Source organism: Bidens hawaiensis, unplaced genomic scaffold (assembly GCF_021521415.1).
Source record: "Bidens hawaiensis isolate Kalapana, Puna unplaced genomic scaffold, B.hawaiensis_p1.1 tig00033121_1, whole genome shotgun sequence".
NCBI classification, from domain to species: Eukaryota; Viridiplantae; Streptophyta; class Magnoliopsida; order Asterales; family Asteraceae; genus Bidens; species Bidens hawaiensis.
This window is the reverse complement of record NW_027495657.1, coordinates 175,403-196,174: the sequence shown is the minus strand read 5'-3', so window position 1 is coordinate 196,174 and position 20,772 is coordinate 175,403. Positions and strand designations below refer to the sequence as shown.

The following is a 20,772-nucleotide window of genomic DNA, read 5'->3' as shown; positions in this document are numbered from 1 at the left end:
GACTGATGGCGATTTTATGTTTAGATTTTATATCAAGTTGATGATTGGGTTTCGACTTTCGACTTCGCAATTTCTGTTGGTAGTGATCACCGACGATGGTGAACACTTTAGGCTATTTGATTACGCTAGGCTATTTTAGGTTTTATAGTTACTTTTTTTTTTTGGTTAGATATATGATTCAGTTTTATTTGTGTTCATCTTTGGTCATAGCTCCCAATATTAACAAAATGCCACAGATCAAGTTTATTATTCTTGTGGGCCTAACCCAAAACAAATGCCACAGCCCAACTTTATATGTCCACTTTCCCTATTTACGTTTTCATCAATTTTATTAACATTTTTCTTTGGGTATCAAAAGAATGTTTAGCTTAATTTTCTTTTATAGAATGGCTAATTCATACACTCTCTAATTTTACCTTTTAATCTACATCTTATGTCTATAGTTAGACTTGAACCCTTACCACTTAAGGAGGTACACATTTTTCTAACACCTTGATACCAATAGGCGAAAGACCCCTTTGTTGTGTGCCCCCCCCCCCCTCTTTATCATTGAGCTTGCAAACGGATTACTAAAAAATGTGCAAAACCGCTAAAAGCACATCTTTGTTGAAATTATAAGTATGAAGTTGCTAGATAATAATGCTAAGTGATTTTACTCATTTTAGTGTTATCAATTCTTTAGGCCGTTGAGGGAAATCCAAATCAACTTTGATGCGATTTAGGAGGTGTGAAATGTATGTTCGTTTTGAGACAAATCAAATTTCCGGCTCTATACGAAGGTTAAGAGGCAGTGTCGCAAGCGATGTCATAAGCAGATCAGTTACTAACGATCCGGACGATCCGTGGTATGTGGGTGATTAATATAATCGAATGTTTAATATAGAAACCATCCCAGAATTAACTTTTACAGTGAAACCTGTGTTATCACTTTATGAAGCAGTGTGTTGTTTCAATAAAACGCTGTGTCTGTCAAAAGACTTCAATATTGTTCAAAATGTGTTGTTCCGAACACGCAAACCGGCCCACGCCAGACCGTCCCAGGCCCATCGGTTTCGAACCCACGACCTCTAGGTTATTGTTTCCAGTCTTACGCCCCCTTAACCAACTAAGCTACACGTGCCGTATTTACCTGGGAAGGGGATATTTTTGAAAAAAAAAATATCATTGCAAGACCTTGACTTTTCATATTCTAAACTGGACTTTTTTGTAACGAAAGAAATAATATATAAAAACAAAAAATAGTGGTACAGAAATAATGCAAAAAAGTTAAGAGTACTGACTTATAAAGTGGCCTTGGAGAAATTATCAATGCAAAAGGTTCAAATGAAGCATCAAAAAACACGTACTCTGAGCTTTATTTTCTTCTTCCTTTACATCTTTTCCAATGGTAATAAAGGAATGCTATTGCCTTTTGTAATCTGTAACACATAAAAAATACATGCTACCTTATAATATTCTGAATGCATTTTGGTTCACATGCAGGAACTTCAGGGGCAACTATTTCTGTTCAAGCTGGTCCAAACCCAAACGCGACTGTAACACTTGAAGGCACTGGTAATTTCCGGCTGATCAACGCAATCGACAAGAGGGTTTTGTGTCAGAGTTTTGATCATCCAACGTAGAGTTCGGTTTGCCCGATTGCAGGAGAGAGACAGATAATTTTAAACAACACGATGGAGAGTTTGATCCTGGCTCGACAAGTGCTACTGATAGCAACTCAAGCCTAAGCATTAGTGATTGTTTTGCTAAATGCTTGAATAATTGCAGTTGTGTGGGGTATAAAAGCCATACCACCAATGGAACTGGCTGTGATTTTTGGAGTGGAAGCACTAGTTTTTTGGTGTCTCCGCATGGATCTTCCGGCTCAAACTCTAGATCAAAGTATGTGATCAGTTCCCTAAATCTGACTAGTTCAGGTACAGGTACAGGAACGAACGATGGAAAGAAAACCGGAAGAAATACGAAATGGATATGGATATGGTCACTCTTAGGTGCTTCTATTCCTTTTGGTTTTCTCTGCTTGTTTATCTTATGTAATTTTTTGAGGAAGAGAAGAGAAGCACGAGAAGGTATGGATATATTAGTGACATTAAATATACCTTTTGTTTTCATGTCATAGATGTTTCTTGTATTAAGTCATATATACTGATTGTAGCAAACGAGAGACGAAAGAGAGGTGAATCTTTTCTTGAACTAACAGCTTCGGAAAGCTTCAAGGGTGTGTATCAACTTGAAAGCAATACCAGCACAGAAAAAGATTTGTTATTGTTTAGCTTTAACTCTATCATGGCTGCCACGAGTGATTTTTCGGACGAAAATAAGCTAGGACAAGGTGGTTTTGGACCTGTTTACAAGGTGTTGTTACTTTTGCAGTAGCCAAAGTTTGCATAATGGTTTTCATTCTAACCCTCTCTAACGAAAATAGATAATTAATGTGAAATTACAATAACAGGGAACACTATGTGACGGGCGAGAAATTGCAGTCAAAAGGCTCTCAAGAGCATCAGGGCAAGGGCTTGTGGAATTCAAGAATGAGCTGATACTCATAGCCAGGCTCCAACATACAAATCTTGTCCGGGTTCTTGGTTGTTGCATTCACGGGGAAGAAAAGATTCTAGTTTATGAGTACATGCCTAACAAAAGCTTGGATTTCTTCCTTTTTGGTATGCTTACTTGTACAGAATAAACTATGACTAGCTATTTCATTTCTTGATTTTCATAATGATAGTCTCTATTCTATTTTAGATGAAAGCAGAAAGGCTGAGCTGGATTGGTCAAGACGGTTTAACATCATTGAAGGGATTGCCCAGGGGTTGTTATACCTGCATAAGTACTCAAGAATGCGAGTTATTCACAGAGACCTAAAAGCAAATAACATTCTATTAGATGAGAATATGAACCCGAAGATTTCAGATTTTGGTATGGCAAGAATGTTCAAGGAAAACGAGACTGAGGCAATAACTAACAGGGTTGTAGTAACATAGTAAGTTTGCTCTTTTTGTTACCGAAAACCACAAAAATTGTTAGGAACAAAGCGACACGTAGCAGAACAGCACACAAGCGAGCACACACGATTATACACGTAGAAAACAGAAAATATATGATAAACACGACACAAGAATTTTACGTGGTTTTGTCCAAGCGGGGAACCTACATCCACGAGCTGTAAATAGGTTATTTCATTATTAGGTGCAAAGATTAAATTACAACAAGTGATATAAATAGACTTGATTAGCATTTTAATCTTAGCCAACAAGAAACATAAATACGGGCCTAATTAACTTTATAATAACCCAACCCAATAGCTCCTCCATGTAATCTAAAATAAACCCAAGCCCAAAGGCTTCACCAATCCTAACAATCTCCCACTTGAAGCCTTTGCAAATCTACAAATGCTATCCAAGTAAACTCAAATCCAATAACTTCAGTAATCTTCAATAATAGAAATTCATCAAGCCTCTAGTTTCAAGAACAAGCTAAAACTTCAACAACGAAAGTTTTCCTAGCTTTCAACTCACTGTGAACAAGCTAAGATTTCAACAATCCAATCCACCCATTGAAGCACCTAGCTCCAATACATTCATCACAGGCCAGTCATGGCAAAACCCACCAATGACACATCTTCAATCTCAACCGGTATCTACTTACTCGCACAACCGGCTCTAGAGACTTCTAGAAGAAAAAGCAGTCCCCATAATACAGCAAGCACCTAGGAGAAAATTTCCATTCGGAATTCCTGTCTAAAAACCCAGCGTCACTGTATAAATGTACTTGAACACCCCCGTTCTTCCATTGTTACGAAATCCCCGTCAAAGTTTAAACTTTTGTATGAGCTCAAGCTTCCTTATGGCTCCCGGATTCATGCTTGCATTACGACCCCACTTAGCTCTACCCGATTCAGCGAGGCAAGACTTTTACAAACCCAGAAAATTCTTCAATAGTAGATTCACTGATGCTTCATTGAAGTAGTTAATAAGAAAATGAAGCAAAACAAAATCTCGAACCTAAGAGTCTTCACTGCCTTCCACTAAGTCCCAATGCATCACCATCGACGCATTCTCAGAAGCATAATTTACCATATTTAGGCATCGACTCTAAAGAATGTCCCACACATTCATACAACCCTACCAAGTCAAATTATGCCCAGCTCCCATTGTCCATGTTATCCCAACACATGCCAAAACAACATCCACGAGTCGAATTTCCACTCGTACTTCCCCAGCAAAAACCTTCACCTAATACATATGCAAAGGACGCTCAAATGTGAAACCATTGATCAACATCGAACAAGAATAACAAACGAGACCAGCTAATATGTAAACGGTTATAACAACAATTGAGCTTTCATGGAAAGCAAGTGGTACCAAGGGTTCTATGACTGTACACACAATCAGTTAACGCATGCCCTAACCGAAAGGTCATCCAAACAAGCAATAGATCGCATGACTTGCCACTATTCTCTTTTTTCACTTATGTCATTACCAGCGCACCTGTTGGTTTCTTTTTCTCTAGTTATAATCACCAGTTTCACATCCAAGTTCCCATGACAAACCAATCAACCTAAAAATCCAAACCATCGAACATTCCAATCACAACTATCTCGTCTTCAATTATGACAATAACAAACGAGAATAAATCGAAAATAGTGAACAGACACAGCAATGGCGTGCGCCTAAACTTGACAATAGTTCTATTGAACACTGTCAACTTAAACCGATTTGCTCCTGCATGACCGATAAATTAACTAATTGTAAATAAACTGTAAAATTAAAGTTACCTCATACTGATCTCATGCAAACAAATCTAACCTAAATCCATGCAATCTTCACAAAACCCGGTTAAAATAATTACAGTTGATAATAACACCAAAACCCCTCAAATTCAAAACCCCACTTAACTTGCAACCAAATTCGATCAACACTAAATAAATAAACCTCATTAGCGTCGTGAATCGAATTAAAATAAATAAACCAGTTGCTCAAGGATTTAAAAGAAAGTCCTGGCCATGATTAAACACATATTTATTACCTTTTCTTATCACCTTCCTTTTTCACTTTTGTATTACGAGACAACAGGTTCAAAAAAAAATTTTTTCACCAACCCAGAGAAAGGATTAATTTATGGTCCATGTACTCCTTCACGTCACAACCGCCGACAATCGAACTCTGTTGCCGGCAATCAAACAAAATGGAATCCGGTGAATATCAAGGTTCTACCGTGATCTCAACCAAGAACACAAAATTACTCGGCACTAGCAATTCTCATCACGAACCGGACCCTCAGCAACACAAACCACGGACCACCTGTGCCGGTTTTTCGGTGAAATATGAAGAATTTTCGACAACAGAACTCGGCGATTTGCAAGGTATTACCAGCTATGGTTGTGAGTCCACAAGCACCACTAAGCTTAACAAATCAAACCAGCCCACAACCACTGCCCAACAAGAAAGAAAGAAGAGTTTTAGAATAACCACACCAGCAATACGTTTTCAAGATTATCACATATGAGCCAAGTCATCAGGGAATACTAGAATTGGTTACATAAGGAAAGGGTGAGGTAGTGCATGGGTATGTCATGATTGTGAAACTTGTTATTCTCTTTCTCTCACCATGTATTGTTGGAAGTAATTTCGAACTCCAAGTCACAAGTCGGTGAACATGAGGGACCAATGTTGACAAGCTGGTCATAGTTGGTTAATTATGTTTCCTAATTATAATATGTTTCCTAATTGTATTGTAATTATAATTGGTAATGTCTTGGCTAGCAAGTTAGGTTAGTCCATATAAACCAAATTATGTTAGACATTATCATTGTGGAGTGTTAGGTGCAACCGAGTTAGGGTTCATCTAGAGACACACACGAGTTGTAACTGAGTTAGGGTTCATCTAGATGTAACTGAGTTAGGGTTCATCAAGAGTCAAACCGAGTTAGGGTTTAAGAGTTGTAATCAGTTTTTAGAGTTATATTTTCTGATTAATATAAACGAGAGGTATTCGTTTATTTAGTGTTTGATTATCGATCCGGAACTTGACATATTTGTATTTTGTATCTATCCTCATCCCCATTTCTTGGTTCAATAAAATTCAATCTATATTCCATTATTATTAAATTACCATTAAATTCCATACCACTTCAGCTATCAATGTCGGTAATGACCGCCGACACTAACCCAACCTAATCGCAATTTAGTCTTTGAACTAACCTAGTGATTAATATTTCATATCTAAAACCAGATATCATAATAGCAGGCCCTTAATAGACAAACTCCAAAGATTCCCCAGCTTTCCAAAAAAAACATTAGACTAAACTGAAACCCTAATTTGCCGAGCAGCTTCTAATGTTGGCTTTTGTGATGAATAAAGATCAAGAAAGGCAGCAAAGGGTTTCTTTCTTATTATTGAATGAAAAATAGAGCATACAAACTTGAGATCTAAAGGATCTCTTAAATAACCAGAGATAACAACCTCCTGAAGACTAGGTAAGTTACAACGTTAAAAACAAAGGAATTATTCAAACAAACTTAAATAACAAAATTAAATAATAAACATGCATGTGCATGAGAAACCCACGTGTTATATGAGGAGTTTGGAATCATCCTTCAACACGTACTCTTGATTCAAACTCCATGACACCGAGCATATGCTTGAAGTAGACAAATTTTTCTCTAGCAAGGGCCTTAGTTAACATGTCAGCTAGCTGCTCATGTGTGTTGAAGTGATCAAGTACCACCAGTTCTTATGCAACCATTTCTCTAACAAAATGATGTTTAAGCTCAATATGCTTGGATCTACTGTGCATAACTGGATTTTTGCTGAGATTAATTGCCGACATATTATCACAGTAGTTGGTAGTAGCACTCGACTTACCAAGGCCCAGATCTTCAAGCACCCTCCTCAGCCATACTGCTTGACAGGTAGTTGCTGTGGCTGAGATATATTCTGCTTCGATACTTGATAAAGCCTCCGTCGACTGCTTCTTTGAGCACTAACTGACAACTCCACTTCCAAGAGAAAGAAAGCATAGGCTGTGACGCTTTTTCTGTCATCTACACAGCTGGCCCAATCACTGTCAAAGAACCCAATTAACTTAATATTGGCCCCTTTATCATACCATATTCCATAGTGTTTTGTTCCTGCAACATACTTTAGAATTCTTTTGGCTGCACATAAATGCATCTTTGAGGGAGTCTGCATAAACCTTGAGACAACACTAATTGCATAAGTTAAGTCCGGACGAGTATGAGTCAAGTATATTAGCCCACCAACTATACTTCTATACATTAACTCATTTGCTTTATCAACAGCATCCTCTATCATCAACTTTTCACTTGAACTCATGGGAGTATCTTCTACATTGCACTCTTTCATTCCAAACTTCTCAAGCAGACTTTTAGCATATTTTTCTTGAGATATGAATATTCCATGATCAGATTGCCTTACTTCCAGCCCCAAGAAGTATTTGAGAAGACCTAGATCAGTCATTTGAAACACCTCCATCATTCCTTGTTTGAATTCTACAATAAGCTCAAGACAGTGACCGGTGCAAATAATATCATCCACATATAAACATACATATATGAATTTATTATTGCCACAGTCCTTGATATACAAGGTTGGTTCATTATAACTTCTTTTGTATCCTTTCTCAAGGAAGTACCCATCAATTTTTGAATACCAGGCTTGCGGAGCCTGCTTTAGGCCATAAAGAGCTTTTCTTAACCTGTACACCTTGCCTTCTTGCCCTTTTACTTCATACCCTTCAGGTTGTTGCACATATATTTCTTCAGTCAAGTCCCTATTTAGGAAGGCGGACTTGACATCAAGTTGATGGACAGGCCACCCTAGCTGAGCAGCCACAGATAACACCACTCTAATCGTTTCAAATCTTGCCACCGGAGCAAATGTCTCTTGATAATCAATGCCTTGCTTTTGGGAATACCCTTTGGCAACTAGTCTTGCCTTGTGCCTAAGAATTTCTCCATTGGCACCCAACTTTGTTTTATACAGCCACTTTAATCCCACCACATTCTTTCCAAATGGCAGATTGACCGGCTCCCATGTTTTATTCTTTTCAATAGCCTTTAACTCATTAGCCATAGCATCTTGCCATTCCTTCTTTTTCATAGCCTCATCAAAGTGAGTAGGATCAGTCACATTTAAAGCAAATTGGCATGAGTAAAAATCTTTTCCCACCTTGATCTTCTTTGCCTGATCATATACTTGTGTTAAGTCTTTAGTTTTACGTAAGGGGGTAGTTGGAGTAAATGAGTTATCAAGTTGTGAGGATGAAACATCATGGTGAGATGTTGTGGATGATGAGTCAGGTTGGCAGGTTGTTGGAGAGAATTTGTGAATTGGTTCAGCTTAGGTTTGGTTGTGAGGTGTATTACAAGGGCTAGTAGGTGTTGTGTTAAAGTTTTGAGAAGTGTTATGTGATGAACTGGAAGTTTGTAGGCTGGTGTTTTGAGAAGTTTGTAGGCTGGTGTTTTGAGAAGTGTTTTGTGATAAGTCGATGGTTTGTGTGTTAGAGGTTGGTTCAGTGGGAAAGGGATCAATATAGTTTATATCATAGGCAGTGGTGTCATCATGGCTTTTAACATTCCATTCCCACTTTGAGTTCTCATGAAACACAACATCTCTCCTGATTAGGAACTTTTTGGTTGTAGGATTGTACAACCGATATCCACTGGATTGTTGAGAATATCCAATGAATATACACTTCTCAGACTTGTTGTCAAGCTTTCTTCTCTGTTGTGATGGAAGTAAACCATAAGCACAACATCCAAGAGATGGCAGACTGAAGGCTTGCTATTGTTCCAACCTTGCATTGGAGTTTTGTTTTGAAGAGCTTTGGTTGGAGCCAAGTTGATTAAGTAAACTGCAGTTGCAACACTTTCAGCCCAGAAGTAGTTTGGCAATGATTTGTGCTTCAACATACTTCTTGCCAGACCCATGATGGTTCTATTCTTTCTTTCACACACGCCATTGTACTCAGGTGTGTATGGAGGTGTAAGTTCCCTTCTAATGCCATTTTCATCACAATAAGCATTGAATTCATTTGAAAGGTATTCTCCACCTCTATCTGACCTTAACACCTTGATAGAGCAGTCACTTTGGTTCTCCAAAAGAACTTTGAATAATTTGAACTTACTGAAAACTTCAGATTTGTTAGTCACAAAATAGACCCAACACATTCGTGTAAGGTCATCAATAAATAATATATAATAATGGCTTCCACCAAGACTTGGCACTTGCACGGGTCCACACACATCAGTATGGACAAGTTCAAGTTTCTTTATGGCTCTCCATGATTTAAAAGCAAAAGTATTACGGGTTTGTTTGCCAACAACACACCCATCACATGATTCAATGGGTTTGATACTCGGCAGTCCAAGTACCATACCCTTGTCATGTAGTTGCTTTAAACCAAATGTATTATAGTGACCATACCTTGAGTGCCAAAGTAACGTGGTTGGATCAGCTTCAATTGTTGCTTTATGGGCAGCAACGTGTGTATCTCCGGCTTTGGAAGCATCAACTAGGAACATGTTGTTATTCGACACCATCACAGTCATGAGAATGATTCCTGTATGTTTGTTCTTGATAGTGCACTTGTCATCATCAAATAAAAGGGAATAGTCTTTTCTCACTAGTTGCCCAACACTAAGTAAGTTATACTCAAGTTGAGGGGCATAATATACATCATCCAATAGCCTATGGTTGCCATTTGATGTGTCAATTTTTACAGTTCCTTTCCCTTTTACTTGTATTTGTTTTTTATCCCCAAGATGCACACTTAAATTAAATGACTCATCTAAGTGTGCAAAGCTTTCTTTTAGGCTCGTTATATGGTTTGAGCACCCTGAGTCTAGAAACCAAAAACATGATTTGTTACCTTGTGATGCAGATTGAGTCATCAAGGAAAACTAAAGATCAGGTACATATGCCATAAAAAGCCTTTGATCATCCGAGGGGCTTTCCTTCTTCTCTTCCTTACTTTCAGCAGCCACATTAACTTGTGGATCTTCATTGTACCAACAATCCTTCGTGTAATGTCCATATTTCTTGCATATGGTACATTGAGGTACTCGGCTTCTATCAAAGCTTTTGCCTCCTCTTCCACGGTTCATGCGGTGACCCCTACCTTTATTGGGGCTATGACTTGGTAGTGGTCGATCATTCATCACTTGGAGAGCCTGCTCTTCATTCTTTTCACTCTTCACAAAGATTCTGCTATTGATTCTTTCTTCATGGGACTGCAAGGATCCCATAAGTTTCACAGGAGTAAGCAAGGAAAGATCATGAGATACCTCAATAAAAGGCACAACATAATCAAATCTTGGTGTAAGGCTCCAGAGTATTTTTTTCAACCACAGTTTGATCAGCCACTTCTTCTCCAAAGGCTCTTTCTTGACTGACAATGGCCATAACTCTAGAGAAATACTCACCAACTGATTCTCCTTCCTTCATAGAGAGATTTTCAAAATCTCTACGAAGCCCCTGAAGTTTAATGGCTTTCACTTGTGAATCACCTTGGAATTCCATCTTCAAAATCTCCCAGGTTTCTTTTGCAGAAGTTGCTGCAGCAATTCTAGAGAATAGATTGTCATGAACAGCTTGTTGAATGATGTCCATCGCATAAGCATCTTTCTTTCTTGCAATCGTATCTTTGTCATCAAAACCGGATTCTACCAATTCCCATAGGTCCCTTGATCTGAGAACAGTCTTCAACCGGATACTCCAGAACTCATAACCCTCACCCTTAAACACAGGGATTGGAGTCTGAGCAGCAGGGAGAACACTGGTGTGATCGGCCATGAGGGAGGAGGTTAGCAATCTAGGGTTTCGTATTAGGGTTTTGCGATTTCGAGAGCACTGGTGCTCTAATACCACAAATCTGTTGGCTTTTGTGATGAATAAAGATCAAGAAAGGCAGCAAAGGGTTTCTTTCTTATTATTGAATGAAAAATAGAGCGTACAAACTTGAGATCTAAAGGATCCTGAAGACTAGGTAAGTTACAACGTTAAAAACAAAGGAATTATTCAAAAAACTTAAATAACAAAATTAAATAATAAACATGCATGTGCATGAGAAACCCACGTGCTACATGAGGAGTTTAGAATCATCCTTCAACATCTAAACCAAAACCTCTTGTAAAGCCGTAGCCAATGCAATGAACCGTGTGTTCAACGAGCTTAAGCTCTGATACCACTTGTTGGGAACAAAGTTGTACGCAGCTGAACAACATACAAACAAGCACACACGATTATAGACGCAGTAAACTAAAAATAAATTATAAACGATAAACACGACGCAAGAATTTTACGTGGTTCGGTCCTAGCGGGGAACCTACATCCATGGGCTGCAACTAGATTATTTCATTGATTAGGTGCAAAGATTACAATTACAACAAGGGATATAAATAGACTATGATTAGCACTTCCATTTTAGCCAACAAGAAACATAAATACAGGCTAATTAACTTAATTAAAATCGGCCCAATAGCTCATCCATGTAATCTAAAGTAAACTTTCATTGATTAGGTGCAAAGATTACAATTACAACAAGGGATATAAATAGACTATGATTAGCACTTCCATTTTAGCCAACAAGAAACATAAATACAGGCTAATTAACTTAATTAAAATCGGCCCAATAGCTCATCCATGTAATCTAAAGTAAACCCAAGCCCAAAGGCTTCACCAGTCCTAAAAAATTGCACTACTACAAAACTGGGTATTTGCGTATGAGATTGTCGTTGCAAAACCTTCATCGCTAATTTTTGTATATGCGTATTGTTTCTCCTATTATGAAACTGCTTTGCAATCGAATATAGACTGTGGCAAAATTTGGAACCGTTTTTTATCAAATCTGTGACTGTTTTGCAACCGAGTTTTAAAAAGTAGTCGCTATCCTTGCAGCTGTTTTCTTCTGTCACAATTGCCCAGTTTTCTAGTAGTGAAATGGGATATTCAAAATATCAGTTCAACGCCTTTTAGATGTGTATTGTTTATCCAATTTCATCGTGTTTCTGGAAACATAATTAGATCGATTTGTTATGCGTAGCTGTTATATGCCTCCTGAGTATGCAATGGACGGGACATTCTCTATGAAGTCTGATATATTCAGCTTTGGAGTCCTAATCCTAGAAATTATCAGTGGAAGAAGAAACTGCAGCTTCATTCAAAATAATCGCACATACAATCTTATCGGTTACGTAAGTGTTACTAAACTCAATTTTTGCATCATTCACATACTATAGTGACACAACGTGATATAAACAAAGAGGACTTTTTAAGGTTTTTTTTAATGTTTAGACCAATACATAAAAGTATAAAACCCTTTTTATTAGGAAAAACTAAATTTGATGGTCATAGAAAATAGTGAAACTTACTAGATGAAAATTATATTAAATAACAAAACAAACTGAAATTGACTGAGATCCAGGATTCAGAAACATTTACAATAAAACCTGTAAAATCTGGAAATTCAAAACAAAGAAGAGATGTGGACCCAAGACTCAAACAAACCAACCGGCTATGGCATTTGTTCATGCGTCAGGTTTGTTGAGACATTTCCAATATATCTTATGGGCTAAGTAACTCCAAACATAACGGAAGCTATGATCACTTTAAGTTGGGCATTTTCTAGCTTGCTTACTTTTATCTGGTTCTAAATAGAATATGCTAATTTTTGTAACAATGCTATATCATATAGCATCTTGAATGAAAGCGGATAAAGCCTTGGTCCATTCATTTGGTCAGTTATGGATAAATATATATATATATATATATATACACTTTGCCTATATAGGGTTAGGTTAGAATAAAAACTCTATATACTTTTCATTCTATACTTTGCCTATATATATATATATATATATGGATTTGTTGATTTAAACCAAATCATAGCATTTACTTGGTCAGTTAATCCGGGAATTAACGATAAATTAGTTTAATTAACTCTAATGAATTAGGCATGGGAGCTATTACAGCAAGGGAATGAGCTGGAGTTGCATGATCCAACACTTGGAAGTACTTTTGTTGTACCACAATTCTTGAGGATTTTTCGTGTGGCACTTCTATGTGTACAAGAAAGTGTAGTGGATAGACCAATGAAGAAACACTAACCGGACCCCGGACAGATTACTAGTAACCTGGGGGTTGGAGAGATGTTTCCCACGAGGGGTTAGACCCTTGGAAGATGGTTCTTGTGAACCTGCAAAACAGACACCGTGAGCTCGTCACTGAGAAGGGGGGGGGTTCCTCCTTGTGACCACCCTCCGGCGTGAGAATCAGACTAGATTGCTCTTTAAATATAAAAGTATATTAAGAGATTGCTAGAGCAGATATCAGGTATAATATGATGATAATGTAGTAAGATATGTTGTGTCCAGATGATCATACCATTTGGGGTATTTATAGCCGAAGGTAGGTTTCCAAGGAGGTATGGCCGGCTGCAACAGTGTTCCTGTTCATCAACAGTAGCCTACGCATGTGCCCTGCTGGTAGTTGGTGGGTAGGCAGCGGCTGACAGTGACCAGGCCTGCTGTATACTATTCCCTTTCCATCAACTGCCGGCTACGCACGTGGTATGACAGTAGTTGGTGAGTAGGCAGCGGCTTAATAGTGATACAGTACAGGAGCATGCTGCTCGCCATACTGTATCAGTGAGCTGTCGTATCCCTGATCAGATCTTTCGCCCATACCTCGTCAGGTACAGTAAAAGGTCCTTCAGTATACAGACTGGCTTATTTGGGCGGGAGTATTCCCCCTCCCGCCTCTGTGCGGGATTGCTCCCGGCTTTGCTCATTCCTTCAGGTGACACTGAATGATCGAGAGCTAAGTACCTAGTGCGTGTAGCCATGCTGCGCGGGTGGCCTTCCCTCATGGCTTGTATCCGAGGCTGCGGGAACAGGCGGAGTCCTTCACCATGGGAGGCATTTCCTGCGGGAACAGCTTGCGTACTGCGCGTAAGGACGTCACGTCTCTGAGCATGGTTGGTCCTGCGGATCCAGTTGGTCTGCGCAGACGTCCCTGTTTAAGGTGAGTCTTGCGGGACCAACTGGGCTCTGCTGGGACCTACCTCTTCAAGTCCCCCCAGTCCAATGTTCTTCTCATGCGTGTTTAATAAAGTGAGGTGAACTTTTGGACTTAAGCAAAGGGTTTTGAAAAGGGTTTTGTAAGGTTATCCATGGGGATTCTTTCCGCGGAAGTCCTTGTCACTTGCAGAAATGCCCGAGTTTCCTGCTTGGTCTTTGGGTATGATGCGGGTAGGTCTGTAACCTCCTCGCAAGTCAGGAGCATTGAGTCCCAGTTGTATGGATTTTCCATGAAGTTTTGGTAGTTTTGAACATAGTGATCAATTATGTTAAGACCACCAATTCCATCTTGGAGCTTCAAACAACGTAGTTCTCGACATTCCCGCTATGCGGGGATGTTATTTCCGTTTCCGCAAGCATTGCCCAGAAGATCCTTCTTGGTTTCAATTCCCAGCGGAGCGCTAGGTATGTGAAGGGTTTTGCCTTGACACTGTACCTGCGCTCGTCTTACGGTTACTTTACTTCCAAGGTATTCCTGGCGTCAATTCCCTGCGGGTGCTAGGTATGTGAAGGGTTTTGCCTTTACACTGTACCCGCACCCGTCTTATAGTTACTTGGTTGCCGAGGAATACTTGGCTTCAATTCCCTGCGGGTGCTAGGTATGTGAAGGGTTTTCCCTTAACACTGTACCCGCGGCCGTCTTACGGTTACTTGTTCGCCAAGATTTTCTTGGCTTCAATTCCCTGCGGGTGCTAGGTATGTGAAGGGTTTTGCCTTAACACTGTACCCGCATCCGTCTTACGGTTACTTGTTTGCCAAGGTTTTCTTGGCTTCAATTCCCTGCGGGTGCTAGGTATGTGAAGGGTTTCGCCTTAACACTGTACCCGCATCCGTCTTACGGTTACTTGTTTGCCAAGGTTTTCTTGGCTTCCATTCCCTGCGGGTGCTAGGTATGTGAAGGGTTTCGCCTTAACACTGTACCCGCATCCGTCTTACGGTTACTTGTTTGCCAAGGTAAGGGGGGATTTTCCCGCTTACTTTTTAATATTTTCGAATTTTGAATTTTGAAATTCGAAGAGTTGGTGAAAAGATAAGAACAGTCCAAACCTCTGAAACGTCGTGCGACGGTTTCTTCTGACTGTGTCAGGACGTGCAGGAAGTTATGGTGACGTGACAGAACATGGTCATTCCAGACGCTTTTTCAGGCGCGTGGGTGTGATTTTTTGGGCGCGTGGCCGCGAAATTACTGGCACACGTCCTTTCAACAGCTGTTGCCAGCTTGCTTTTTGCCACGTGTCATAGTTTCATTGCACCTTCGATTTCTCTCTCCTCCGCATTAAATTCACCGCATTAATTGCGATTACTATATAAAGGGGGAGAGGGTTATTTGTAATCCATACTTTCACCTCTCTTCTTCTTCTTCTTAGTGATTTCCGGCAAATACTCCCCTTTTTCAGGCAAGCATTTTCCCGAAATCACTCTTCTTTCTGCAAAAATGTCTTCTCATGATGCTGAAGCTGTAGCCGACGATAGGAGTACTGCTGGCGAGTGCCAGTGTGCTCTACCTCTCGATCAGTACCAGTACATAGTCAGGAAGTTCATGCTCGAGTCTCTCGAGCCTGAGTTTCCTGAATCCCACCAGACTGTGTACGATGCCCCCAGTGGCAAGATCGGGGTATATGCTGCATTCTTTGTTTATGGGAACCTTAGGTTTCCATTGACAAAGTTTATGTACCGTGTCCTGGAGAGGCACGGTGTGCACCTGACCGAGGTGCATCCGATGGCGATTGCCAAGGTTCGGCACTTCGAGTGGGTGTGCCGGATTCTGGGTATTGAGCCCTACGTGGACCGCCTGATGACCTTCTATACTTGGAGGTGCGTCCAGGGGTGGTACACCCTGACAACCCGTATTAAGGGTTTGAAGATCTGCGTGACCGAGCGCAGTCTCCGATCGTGGAAGCGGGAGTTCTTCTACATCTCTGCCCGCGCCATCCCCATTGCTATGAAGTTCAAGAAGGGTCAAGCGCTTCCGAGCCTTCATGCTTCCAGTTACCAGGAGGCGGAATGGTTCGCGAAGATATCCCGGGTCCAATCTCCGGTTTACCGGTTTGCGGAGTCCGGGATGGTGCTGCTGGGGATGACCCGGGGATGGAAGGATGCGTCCCGGTTTCCCATCCTTCTTGAATACGGTTTGAACTCTATTCCTTATGGTATGTCTTGTCTTTCTTGCTGATATTAGTTAATTTTCTAACTGTTTCTTTTTCTTTCAGAGGGGAATAATTTGGAGTCGCTCATGTTCCCGCGGGAAGCTGACAGTCCCGTGCGGGTGGGCACTCGTGCTCTGGACGACAATGAGTTGCCCATCCTGGAGCAAACGGCGGATAGGTTTGTGGAGGTCTATCCGCCGGGCCAAGAGATCCTGAGCCACCGGCGGCCAGGTAAGGAGATATTCTATCCTGAACCCCTCAATGCTGTACCCGTTGCTGGAAATCCTTACATCCTGTCTTCTTCTGAGGAATCCGCAGATGGTCCTCCCCTTGTGCGGAAGAAGAAGGCTGCTGCCGGCGTGAAGGGGAAGGAGAAGGCCTCAGCTGATCCAGTGGTTCTCTCTGACTCGGAGTCAGATAGTGAAGAGGTGGCGGGGAAGCCCGGTGGTGAGAAGAGCACTGCTCCGGAGGCTACGACCGTTACCTCCGGAGAACCAACGAAGACGACGGTGACCGGTACCAAGAGGCCGGCTCCATCGGGTTCCTCCCCGCCCATCCGTACGTTCAGGGTCAAGAAAACCCGTAAGTACAATCATAATGTCTTTGCAGATTTATCACTATAAATTTATCTAACACTTTCTTCTTTGTGCAGGCGTGGGTGTTGACGCATTCCGGGGTGAACCGCAGGGGAGTATCTCCCCGCCAATGACGGTAGGCTCGGTCAGCCTTCCTGAGGCGTCGACCCAGGCGCCTGCGCCTGCATCCGCTGGTCCAGTTGCTCATTCCTTTGAGCCAACTGTTCCGGCAGTGATGACGTCACCGCCGGCTGTGAGTGCGATTTTTACAGCATCCTTCACAGAGCCGGCGGTTACTGCTGCTGCTTACAAGGCGGCGACCACGGCGGCGACCACAACGGCGACCACGGCGGCTGCCACCATGCCCGCGCCACCGGCACCGATGGCCGGACCATCAGGTACGCGCAGGGCTTCACGCCGATCTTTGCCACCTTCCCGTCTGCCTGACCTGTTGGATGGATTTCCTTTAGGTTCAGGTGATGGGTTTGGCGGCTATCGGCCTGTCATTGACCCTACAGGTGCGTAGGGTTCCTTTCTTTTTCCCTTATGTTTTGTATCATCTTTTCCTTACTGCTTTTGTTTCTTTTGCAGTGTCGGATTCCAATGAAGTGTATGTTCCTCGATGGAACATACGCCGAGGAACAACCCTTCGCACACCTGTGGAGTGCGTGGACTGGGCTCGCCACGCTGCTCCTCCGGGTGCGTTGGGGGAAGCCATGGTTAGCTACCAGGAGGGTAGGCTAACTAATGAGCTTCGGGTTCTCCAGGCCCGGATGCAGCCGCGCGTCGAGCTGCTTTGTCGTGAAAACGACAAATTGAAAGCAGCTCACGCCAAGGACATATCTGAGGCGCGTGCTCTTCGGGAGGAGAACCAACAGCTGGCGGCAGCTGCCGCCGACAAGGAGAAGGCCTTCAAGGCCCTCGAGGTTGAAGTTCAAGCGCGACTCGAGGCCCGCTCCAAGGCTGCCCAGGCTGTGAATGAACAGCTTCGGCTGGCCAGGGAGACTGCGCGAAACGCAACCGAGAGGGCTGCCAAGGCTGAAGCCGTTGCTGAGCCTTTGCGTGTGGAGAATGAGGAGCTCAAGGCCAAATTAGAGGCTCTCCAACGCGCTCATGATGCCTTGGCAATGGAAGATGCCAAGAAACTCCAGGAAATCCTGGACCAGAGGGGGGTGCTTGACCAGACCCAGCGGAAGCTTAAGGGCGTCGAAGAGGCTGCCGCAAAGGAAGTTTTACTTGCCAACCTTAACAAGAGCGAAGCCAAACGCGCCCATAACGAAGCTCAAGCTGCCCTCCAATGGCTTCTTCGAGAAGCGTTGCCTCAGGTATGTTTAGTTTTATCTTCACGCTTTTCTTTTGTAAGAAAAGGTTCTAATACTTGTGTTTTCTTTGTAGGTTGTGCGTCGGGTCTTTTCAGAGACCTCTTACGATGATGCTATGACCGCAGCCCTCAACGCTTCTCATGAGGATGGGGAAAAGGCCGGCTTCTTGCTTGGTCTAGGGTTTGTTGAGAAAGGCGTCCCGCCTTCCAACTTCCCTTTGTTCAATGTGGATACCGAAGCCATTTATGACCAAGCATTGAACCAATATGCCGCCTTCCCGCATCCAGTGGTGGAGAAGGTGGACGAAGTAGCTGCTGCTGATGATGGGTTAGCTGTCCTCAAAGCGTTCCTCGAACCACCCCGTTCTTCTGACGGAGCGGGTCCAAGTGGAAGCGGCCCTGAAGCTTGATCCTGAAGATCCCTTCCCATTGCTAAGATAGACTTGTATAGTTTTTTTTTTTTTTTTTTTTTTTTTTCTTTTAGGCGGGTAGTTACCCGGCCATTCTTGTAATATATTCTTGAAATATTAATCTTTTTGCGTATAAGATTGTTATTTCCTTCTTTGGGTTCCTTGCTTTATAAACTTATGACTTGCATACTTAGTTTAAATTAGCAATTTTCCAAGTGTTTAAATAAGAACCTTTGAACGTGGTTGATAGTGGGTTAAAGTTTCGCTTCCTCCTTCGTGATTGTGCGGGTAGAACCGTCACTTGCACTTGGTAGGATGGCTAAACTTTAACTTTTATCTGACCTGCGTGTAGGTTTTCCTTACCTTTTGAGGATAAGTTAACCTTTGAACGTGGTTGATAATAGGTGTGAAGTTTTGCTTCCTCTTTCGTGATTGTGCGGGTAGAACCGTCACTTGCACTTAGTAGGATGGCAAAACTTTACCCTTATCTGACCTGCGTGTAGGTTTTTCTTACCTTTTGAGGATAAGTTAACCTTTGAACGTGGTTGATAATAGGTGTGAAGTTTTGCTTCCTCTTTCGTGATTGTGCGGGTAGAACCGTCACTTGCACTTAGTAGGATGGCAAAACTTTACCCATACCTGACCTGCGTTTAGGTTTTTCTTATCCTTTTTAAGAATTTTGTTTTGAACCGTTCGACGCGCGGTTGTCGATAGGTTAGTGTTCATTTTCCTTTCATGATTCATGCGGATAGACCGGCACTTTCATTTAATGGGATAATTGAACTCCTTCAACTGACCTGCGTGAAGGTTTGCCACGTTATTGGGTTCGTGCGGGTAAGACCGCCTTCCCACGCAACGACTTCACGTAATGTGAATGCCGTCACCAGTGTTGGATAGTTTAACCGTTCGACGCGCGGTTGTTGATAGGTTATTACAGTTTCCTTAATGATTCATGCGGATAGACCGGCACTTTCATTTTTGGGTGCTGAACTTTTTCCCCTTCAACTGACCTGCGTGAAGGTTTGTCACGTTATTGGGTTCGTGCGGGTAGGACCGCCTTCCCATGCAATGACTTCACGTAATTATGCGGTGACAACCGGCATATTAGTGTTCAGAAAAGTATAAATGTAAAATCATCAGCTTCGATGTTCTTAAAGAGAATCATTTCCATTAGAAGTGGCTCTTGGCCTTTTCTTTACAAATTGGAATTGATTTACATGCAAACTGTGTAAATGAGCTCCCTTCCATGTTGGGATGGGAGTGCTATCGAGCCGATACGCACCTGGTTCGGGATCTCGTTCTTTACGCAGCATGTAGTCTCGATTTTGAAGCTGGAATTGATTCGTGTTTTCCCCAGCTGGGGTTCTATACGCACTCGCCTGCTCAGCCCTTATTACGCCACGAGGTGCGCGAGCGTCCCATCTCTGACAAATGCTTCGACCATATCTTTTACATCTATGCATTCTTCAGTGTTGTGGCCCTTTGTCTTGTGAAAGTCACAGTATTTGCTCCGATCAGCATCGTGACGATGTCGGATTATTGGAGGCTTTGGCCATGGGAGCTCTTCAGTGGCGAATATCTCAGTGACGCTTTTGGTGAGTGGCGTCCATCTGGAGTTCCGGTGCGACTGTACATTATCCCTTCCGCCCAACCGATGTTGCAAGCCGGATGAGGTGTCAAAGTTTACCCTTGACTGCCAAATGCCTAGCTTTCGTTTTTTATTTAGTCGGGCGGTGAGGACGTTGTCTTCTCTCGTCCTCTGGGTGTAGAGGTTTGTGCTCTGTGGGAGATCTCTACCCAGTTGCTTCTCTGTTTCCGCATAGCGTTTTGCTGCTGTCATGATGCCATCCCATGTGGATGGCATGCCATCTTTACCCGTTAGGGTGCGGATGAGCTCTGGGTCATGTGCGCCCTGGATGAAGGCAGCGCGAACAAGATCTTCGCTGATATTGCCCAAACTTAGCTTCTTTGAGTTGAAGCGAGTGATGAAGTTTGGCAGAGATTCGTCTTCCTCTCGTATGCATTTGAGGATTGTCCATTGCTCCTCGGTATACTTCCGTTGCTGGCTGAAGTGTTGGCTAAACTTCTGTTGGAAGTCTGCCCAGTCGTAGATGTGGTTGACCGGTAGACGATCGAACCATGCTCTAGCAGCCCCAACCAGCGTCATTTGGAACATGTAACACCACGTGGGTTCCGTCCAATTGCTGACGGTTGCCC

At 42.2% G+C, this 20,772-nt stretch overlaps 2 protein-coding genes across 2 annotated transcripts in view; one reads left to right on the top strand and one right to left on the bottom strand.

The window, feature by feature from the left end:
• The window catches only part of LOC143584425 (uncharacterized), a 40,014-nt gene that overhangs the window by 2,415 nt on the left and 16,827 nt on the right, over positions 1 to 20,772 (bottom strand). The gene's annotated exons all lie outside the window — the stretch shown is intronic.
• Positions 1,461 to 13,130, top strand: LOC143584426 (G-type lectin S-receptor-like serine/threonine-protein kinase B120). Its single transcript, XM_077066490.1, has 8 exons — positions 1,461 to 1,554; positions 1,768 to 1,881; positions 1,923 to 2,069; positions 2,156 to 2,355; positions 2,453 to 2,663; positions 2,746 to 2,983; positions 12,068 to 12,218; positions 12,978 to 13,130. The coding sequence occupies exons 1-8, from the start codon at positions 1,461 to 1,463 to the stop codon at positions 13,128 to 13,130; spliced, it is 1,308 nt and encodes a 435-aa protein (XP_076922605.1).

What these genes read in the sequence shown, in the direction of transcription:
- LOC143584426 (XM_077066490.1), top strand. Translation starts at nt 1,461, where the DNA reads ATGCATTTTGGTTCACATGCAGGAACTTCAGGGGCAACTATTTCTGTT. An exon ending in GTTTTGGACCTGTTTACAAG is followed by an intron (nt 2,356 to 2,452) that starts GTGTTGTTACTT and finishes TTACAATAACAG; the next exon opens with GGAACACTATGTGACGGGCG. An exon ending in CATACAATCTTATCGGTTAC is followed by an intron (nt 12,219 to 12,977) that starts GTAAGTGTTACT and finishes CTAATGAATTAG; the next exon opens with GCATGGGAGCTATTACAGCA.